Source organism: Limulus polyphemus, unplaced genomic scaffold (genome assembly GCF_000517525.1).
Source record: "Limulus polyphemus unplaced genomic scaffold, Limulus_polyphemus-2.1.2 Scaffold4816, whole genome shotgun sequence".
Classification (NCBI taxonomy): Eukaryota; Metazoa; Arthropoda; class Merostomata; order Xiphosura; family Limulidae; genus Limulus; species Limulus polyphemus.
Window position 1 is genome coordinate 33670 of NW_013670426.1, and position 9100 is coordinate 42769.

At 32.1% G+C, this 9100-nt stretch overlaps 1 protein-coding gene across 3 annotated transcripts in view; it reads right to left on the bottom strand.

Annotated features, from left to right (window-relative positions):
- Positions 1–9100, bottom strand: part of LOC106471727 (exostosin-3-like) — a 46738-nt gene that overhangs the window by 33221 nt on the left and 4417 nt on the right. For all 3 annotated transcript variants that reach the window (XM_013932348.2, XM_022400333.1, XM_022400332.1), the window contains exons 2-3: positions 5789–6115; positions 328–498 (exon numbers count right to left, since the gene is read on the bottom strand). In XM_013932348.2, coding sequence (XP_013787802.1) covers positions 328–498; positions 5789–5935 — 318 coding nt within the window. In that variant the 5' untranslated portion in view covers positions 5936–6115. The remainder of the gene's footprint in view (positions 1–327; positions 499–5788; positions 6116–9100) is intronic.

The window sequence follows — 9100 nt, forward strand, 5'->3', positions numbered from 1 at the left end:
ACCAAGAGTAATTAATCTGTCCTTACTAACAAACATTACTGTAAGTGAAAATGTTGATAAGTGAAAAGAAGCTCTGGGACTGGGGCATGAACCCAGGTCCTTGGGCTAACAGGGTTAATGCTCTATCCAACTTTTCACTTATTGGATTTTTCATTTAAAATAATATTTGTTAGAAAGTTTACTTTCATTGCTTCATAATATGAAGTAGTCAACTTACAAATGCATATGTATCAATTTTAAAAAGTTCTAAAACTAATGAATGCCATAAATAAACTTAATACATTTATCTTAAGTTTGTTTCCTCTAATTAATTTTATTATACATTACCTGAAGTTTCTGTCTATGACTTTCCAAAGATCGTAGTTCATTACTAACAGAAGTCTTTATTCTCAGCATTTCTTCAATGCGTGATTTAAGGTCTCCCAACTTCAAACTGTTTAAATCCTCTATCTCAATACCTTTTTGATGTCCATCTGAATTTTGCAACTCTCCTACAAACTACACAAAAAAATAAAGCATATATATATATATACATATTTTACACAAACATTCTGCATACTCATGCTAATTCTAAAATTTACAGATAATTGAGCCTAATATAATGGAATCTTCAAACAGTAATTCAATTTAAATATAAAAACCAGGACATAAACAATGCTGCTCACGCATATGCATATAAAATCATATCACAAATTACAGTGTGAAACAGTATAGTGTGCCCTGGTGGAAGAAGAATTTTGTCAAAATAGATATCTCACAGTGGTGGAGATGAGCAGTCTCTCAAACTTAGCCTCTATTAATAAAACATATATGAGAGTGAATTAGATGAAGACACAGATGTTCAATCCAACAATCTTCCACATCTTAACTATCATTTGCTACAAAAAGCCAGATTTGTAAAGGTACTTACTCAAAAAGAGAAAATAGGAAGAGAAATAAAATAAAAGAAGAATGATACAAGTTCTCAAAAACAGATCACTCACTAACAAAAGTACAAATTTGAATATAAAATTGGCATTCCAATCCTTATAAAACAGAATCTGTATTAACAGCAAAATGATAAACAATTCTTTGGTTGATCCACTTAAAAAAAAAAGAAAGCTATACGTAGTTGCAAGTACAGGAAACATACTGTTGTGATGAGAGATTCTGAATGATAGACAATTTAAATGAACAACTATGTTTTTTAACAAAATACAATTAACAGTGATTATATATCAGTCAAGGATTGTTGGGTGTAGCTGCAGGGAATTATTTTTACATTTAGCTAAGTTAGATGTAGAATCGCACTTGAAACTGAAACTGTATCAAATTAATTGCATGGAAAATGTTGTTCCAAATTTGAAATTAAACCTCTTTTAATACCCGTGCTTAATGATAAATTTGAAAAGGCATTCTAGCAAATAATTCTTAATAAAAAGGATCATTCCATTCACAACCAGCCTCACAAATATAAAAGTTTCTATAGCAATCATAGATTCAAGATTTATTCCAAAGAATAATAAAGCTTAACTTAAGGTAGTATTTACAATTGGTTCTACCATGGATAGATCAAGATCTTTCTTGAGCATCAAATTCAATTAGCACAAAGTGGTAGCACATCTAAATGTTTTCTTATGTTCACAGGTTAATATATAATATGTAAATTTAAAGTTATGGTTTCTTTCCCAACTTTACATTTCTAATTCCATCTGGTGTCTTTAATATGAATAGAAACCCAATGAATTGATTTTGGTTCTTTCATAGATGTCCAGTTATCACACATGGATACAGTAGAATTTTAGCAACAGTTAAGTAATAGTCAACTGATCTTTAATATTTGAACATGTATTCAACATTTTGGCACTTGAGAAAGACACTCTATGGGCTGTTTAATGCATTTAAATAAGAAACTGTGATTTTTGCCAAGTTTAGCACTAACACCATTATGTTTACCAGCCATCACAACAGCACCAATTTTGATTTAAGACCAGATAGTTTTTCAATTAGGATATATTTATTCTCAAGATTGTCATTAACTTCACAAATGCATGTACAGTATTCACTACTTTAACACTAATTTCATATAAAGACACTAAACACAGTTTTGTTTTTAGGGTTTACAGATGAGGCTAATTATCAACTTCTTACAGATGGTAATATCAATAGTTTAATTGATAATTAGACATACCAATGGAGATTTTACATCTAGTCACCTTCAATTACTTGACTTAGTGTCATCTAAAAATTTATTCAAAACATGTAAGCAGAAATGCTTTATCTGTAGTTTACTTAAATTAGAATAAAAAGAATACTAGCTTAGAGACTCAATTAGTTATTAATGATTCTGAAAAAAAAATGAAAAGAAATGTATATTCCAAAATTTTAAATAGCTTTGATGCAGATGCAAAATACAATTTATCCACATTTTTCTAAGAATTAAATAATGCTAGTAGTCATTGAGTGATTCACAGGTACTGAAATTTTGAATCTTTACCAAAGATAGAAATTTTTTGTTTGATACATTTTTTTTTGCCATTCAATAAACTGTCAACATCACTGAGACTTTTAGAGGCTCTAGCATTTTTTGTTTTCAGTTAATTACTCTCCAAGTATTTTTGTGATGAATTGCTAAAGTACTGGTTTTGTAATTTTCTCAATTGACATGGCATAAGATAGTAGTTTCATTAAAAAAAAAGCATCTACTTTTTTATCATTTAGAAGTTTTTATTCAAAGCTTTAATATAATATTTACTATAATTACCTTGCAAGTTATAATTTTTTTTACACATGCTACAAGCCTTTCACTCCCCCCCCCCCTATTGGAATTACAAGATTCCAATATGTCTCTCTTGCATTACCTCCTCACCAATAGGAGCATCACATAACACATGTGACTCTCTCTACACTCCTCTACCAAACTGTCAGCACCAGACAAATGTGGAGAGGAAGGGTGAGAAGTGTGAGAGGAGGGAAGTACCTATTGGAAATACATTTTAAGTCTAGGAAAATTATAACTTCTGATACGGTACTTACCTCATCTCAAATGATTAGCTAAGGGATGTTATAAAATAAATCACACTTTTTTCCCCGAAGTAATAACAAACTTGGTAGGACTGCAAATATCATCACTCGTGAGAAAATGTCATTTCAACATACTCTTGGGCATATGACTCTTCAAATTTTATTTTTTGCAAAAACTTTTGAATCATGGTAATCACTAGAACTCAGGTTCATGTCACATGTGGTGCCTTCAGGATGGCTCAGAAACTAGTTGCAGACATGATTCAAGAATTCAAGTCTTCCAATCGCCACATTGCAATGCCAGTTTTAAAAACTAATTAATGCCTCAAAAGTTTCAGAATTGTTGAATTTGAAAGAGTGGTCAATGAAAAAGCGTGGAGTGTGGATTGGGAAATCTCCAGATTTAAATCTCCCCCCAAAATGTCGGAGCTTTCGTTCAGTAATGGACAGAAGAAATGTTGGAAACTTTGCCTGAATGCGAGAGACACAAATGTGAATCTTTGATTCATGTTCTCACTGATGTGTTCTCAGAGACAGCCACAACAACAGACATGTTTGTTGCCTTGCTGAAATCTTTTGCAAATCTCGTGCATGAGAACAATGGTGGCCCAATCAAGTGATATTGATACTTGGAATTACTTTTTTGATTGAATTAAAATCTTATTTTACTTTGTTATGCTTTCGGGGAAAAAAGTGTGATTTACTTTGTAACACTCCTTAGAATTACACATTGATATGGAGAAGGGATTGGTGCGAGGGAATGACAGAAGTACCCCCAAAAAACGTCCAAAGGATACCCCTGGTAATGAGATTCAGATCTGAAGATAAGGGGAACCGCACCATTTATGAGCCAGGTATACTCTTTGCCCAACTGTAGAATGTGTATTATATAAGGGTGGAAAATAAGAGGAGCACATCTGAGTGAGAGAGAATGTGGCAGGAAAGTGGTCCTAACCATAGAAATATACTGTAACTCAATCTCACAATGAGAAAGGTGGGTAAACAAAGGATGCACCCCTAGGTGTAGAGTGCCTAGGGCACGGTGGATCATACTCGGTAAGTCAACTACATCCAAATCCTGCCCACGGGATACCAACATTCGCGAGAGGGTAGGATGAGGATCATACCATTTTCACCTGAAACCCAAGAATCAGGGGATTAAAAACCACTCTGATTTCTGAGTATGACACAAGGATTAGCTCTGAGCTATCAATCTGGGAACTTGACATCCAGTGTTGAAAGGATGTCTATCACATGCAATTAACTCCCCCAACTGTGAAACAGACAGGGTCCATCCAAATGACAATAACATCCCTGTAAGAAGAGAGGATGAGGGATAGCTAAAGACAGAACTGGAACAATCCCACCTGTTGTCATCTACAACACAGACAGAGGAAATTGAGGGAGGAAAATTGACAACCCGAAACCTGTTTGAGGACTTATGTTCATTGGTTCACTCTTAATCCAAAACCTGCCACGAGGTACCGACATTCACATAAGGGTAGGATGAGGGCTCCCAATCGAAGGGGTGAACTGCATTCTGACATCTCACTCTGTTATCATTGGTTTTCGCAAATAGGAGGATATCACCGCCCTACTCTGTGACTGAATTGTTATTGTGTAGAACTCTTTCAGCAGGGTGCCTCCATGTTTAACCACCCCAGCGGCTTGGAACTGGAAAGTGGTAAGGACTCCCATACTCCACTCGAAGAAAGGAGTGTGACAATGCAGTGAAGAGTCTGGAGGAATGTCATCACCAGAGACAGTGCAATGGGTGACCACAAAACCTTATTTTTAAAAGCAGACCATACAAAGTTATTCACTCCAGGAACGGCAGGACTGGGCAGCAATCTCCTCCTGCTTTACCCATGTAATCCATGGGTGGTATAGTCTGGGATGGTCATGTTTATGAAGTTCAACAAACTTACAGTAGGCAGTAGCATAATTTTATAGTTACATAGTGAAACAGGATTTTCACCTTACAAAAGTGAATTTAATATGTACAATTGAAAACTGCACATAATTGAACACATATAAGTAAAACGTAGAGTTATTTTCCTTTAATAAACAGTAAGAAACAGCATTTGTTCATGAACAAATTTGTGTTAGTTTGTTGAGAAGTTTTAAAGATTTAAGCTAAATAATCCCTGGATTATTATAATATTAGAAAAGATTAGCCTGATAGATCTGGTGCCAGTTAGCAGGAAGTAGGACAAATAAATTTCAAACGCTAACTTTTTAGTGCTTTAGAAAGTTAAAAAAATACAATAAGTGCAGTCTAATGTTAGACAAAATTTTATTGTACAAGATATTTCAAAGTAAAAAATAAAATTACACTTTCCTTATCTAAAAATGTATTTCAGATACACACTTGCTTCTTTGCACCACTAAGAGCTATTACCTTGAGTGCAGCTTCCAATGAAATTTCTGCACATGCCACAAGCCTTGAACAAACTTCCTCTCATTATATATGCTTACGTGTATTGCACCAGCTTATGATGTAATTGTTATAATGCTGGTAATGCAATGGGTACGTAAGTCATAATAGTAAGGTTCATGATAAAATTTGTACTATGTAAAATCTTGTTACTTTGATTCTGTTGCATATATATAAGCATTCAGAAATAACTGAGTAAATTTTGCACTAATGCAATGAATTACTAATTGCAAAACAACTTTTTGTGTAACACATTTCTAATTTAAAAAAAAAGAGCTAAAAATATTAAATATTGTACAGTACTAAAAATGTGATTTATCTTGGAAACTTTTAAAAATGAAATCTCACCTTAGATAGGTAATAGTGTGTAATAAGTGGAACTATGACCAAAACCACAAGCAAGAGTCCAATAAGACGTGAAAGACGCATGGCAGTCAGCCAGTGGCAGAAGGAAGGTGTCTGCATAGTCCCAGTACTTGGCAAGTCAACTACCATCTTTATATAAGAAAATTCTCACGTCTCTTGGCATGTATGTAAATCTCCTCCTTATTAGAGATGGTATCATCCTAGCTTCATCACTGCGGAAACATTTCCTGTAGTTCTGATGTTTTGGGTTCTACATCTCTCACAAACTGTCCATTTTCTGTTTCAATTATTCTGTGCACAACTTGAATCCTGTAAAAATATGTAGTTAACATAAAGTGAATATGTAAAATATTACCAAAACTTACATATTAATTTTTACACTTCTTATTTTTATCTTATTCATGGATGAATAATGTTTCCAGAGTTTGTTCAGTCTATTTTTTATTTTTGTCAATGTTATCAGCAAAAATCCTTTAATTTTATAAAAAAAATTAAAAGTAGTATACAAAACTTCTTAAAAATATTTTGCAAATTTGAAAACTTTAAAAGATTTTTTTTTTGTTCAATGGTGAAAATTCATTAAGCAGTTTCCACTACCCTATCTATTATATACATTTTACACTATTCACTATATTGATGATCATATAACATATGTACAACAAATGACTATTTAGAGCTTCAAGTCTGTCCCTTCACATCTAAGAAACTTAAGCCCACCTTTTATTTTTCATGAAATTATAAATACCCATTTTAAACTCTTTTACATTACTGGCCTCCATATTGCTGCTGAAAGCAAGTGATTCCATAAGTAAATCACACTGTTTGAAAAATAAAACTATTTTCATTGGAGCCTAGGTTTTATTTTTCAAATGTTAACGTGTTCTCTCTTCCTATTGTCCTAGAATCAGCACAAATAGATCAGAGGCCTTTATCCTATTGACAAGAATAATCTTGTAACCTTCAATATGATCATTTACCCCTCCCCCCCAAATAGTACAATAAATCTCAACCTAACCCTATTAGATAACCCTTATATCACTGGATTTATCCTACTAGCCTTCTTCCGAACCCTTTCTAATAGGCCAATATCCTTAATTAGATGTAGAAACCAAAACTGTATTCAGTATTCCATGTGAAGAAGCCAGGAGTAACTAGTGATTTACATAAAAAGATAATTACTTGTTTTTGACTTGTAATCAGTATGTCTATAAATTTATACTTACAACATACTGGCCTAAAGAGCAGTTACATTTCAAATATGAAGACTTCATAATATTATCTATAATTACTATTAACTAACTTTTTTATAATTCTCTTTTGAATTAATACTGTTTAACATTCACCATATATAACGTCTAACATTCACATGGAAAATCATTTTTCTACACTTCAGTATAAAAATCAACAAACGTTAATCATTTTTTTAAAATACTGGGCTTATCTGATGGGCTTCTTAAGTTTAATTACCATTGGAATCAAAAGAAAGAAGACCAAAAAAAAAAGAATCATAATAACTTACATAAATAAAACATTTTCATCATATACAGAATCCACACTGATTGTCCAATATCGATACAAATCAAAAAATGAGAAGAATTTCCTAAATCTTTTTACACATATATTTCGAAAATTAATTATTTTTTTTTAGTTTCTACTATTCAGCTGTTGCATATTGCAACTGATTAAAAAGATTACCTAGAAGATATTTTTTTCTATTTCTTTTTAAAACTAAAATGGTTTGAACTGGAACTAAAGTTAGAAAAATGTATATATATTTAGAGGGAATATAACTTATTTCCTAACACTAGCCCAAGTCAAGGAAGTAATATTGTCTCATAATACATCACAAGGTATAAATCATTCATATTTTTGAATTAATGTGGCCAAAAAAAATCATTTGATACTTAGCATTCAGTCACACTTGTATCTTTTGATTGTTCTCATCACAGCTGGAAGCTTTCTGATATGAAACTATATTAAATTCCTTAAAAATCCCAGTGAATGCTGCAATTCAAACTCCTCCTCAAGGAGACAAAGAATGAACATGGTACTCCAAAAGAGGCTTAACCAATGACCTATATGATGAATTTATAACCTCTTTGAACTTGTATACAATATTTCTGTAAATACAACCTAAAACTCATATGCCCTATAAATAGTAACAGCACACTGTTTGGATGGCTTAATCAACATACCAAGATCCTTTTGTTCTAAAACTGTTAAGATTATTCCCATCAAAATTATTACACTTATAATTCAAATTATGATAAACCACATTAATTACCTTGCATTTATCATAACTAAATGTTATCTACCATTTATTTGTTCAACTCATCAAACAATATCATAAGTCCTTTTGTAAAGCAGCAGTATCCTCATCACAGGCAGTAACATCCAAAACCTTAACCCTTTTGAGACGGGTCATGGGTGAAAGACCATGTCATCTCGTTTGTTGACTCACATTCAAAATTTTATTGAACTACTATTTCATGAATTTATGTCAATATGTTTGGTATCAAACTGTAGATTATAATTTAAATTTTAGTACTATACATTACTCAATTTCTTAATTTAAAAGTAAATATTAAAAAACACAGATAAACATCGAATTTTGTGTGTCACATGGTATGTTGAATGCAGCACTGATTCAAATTAGATATTTGTGAAATCAAAATACTAAATCTATAGTTTTGTACAAATTAGAAACTCAAATTATTGATATTGACAAACTAGAATATAAAATAAGGTCTTATCTTTTCTGTTTGCTAAGATATTGCTCATGTAATACATCAAACACAGTGGCACCCCACCCACCTGTTTCCATTTTTGGAAACACTCCGTTATATACACTTATATATATGACATGAATAACCAATTGGAAGCTCAAAATGTCCCTCTAATGGCTTTCTCAGCCATTTTAATGGGCTTGACTCCATTTCTTTCTTTTGAACCAATATTTCAACGAGGTAAGGTGTGTCTTTAGTCTGCTTGAAATTTCATATTTTTTTAGACCCTTAATTACTAAGCTTGATAAATTATAGTGGAATTCTATGGTATTGATTTAGTAATTTATGAAATTTTTAGTTATTCAAATGTATATATGAAACCTAAAAAAATTTATTTTGTTTCATATCCTCCACGTGCAAAATGTTTAAAGGCTTAGCAACCTACATCAAGCAGCAACCAAGTACAAAGGTTGTAACTATAGGAGATAACTGTTTGCTTTACTTCTTTATTCACTGTTCTATGTTTTAAGAAAAATAAGTTTAAGAACTTATTTCAAAATAACAATAA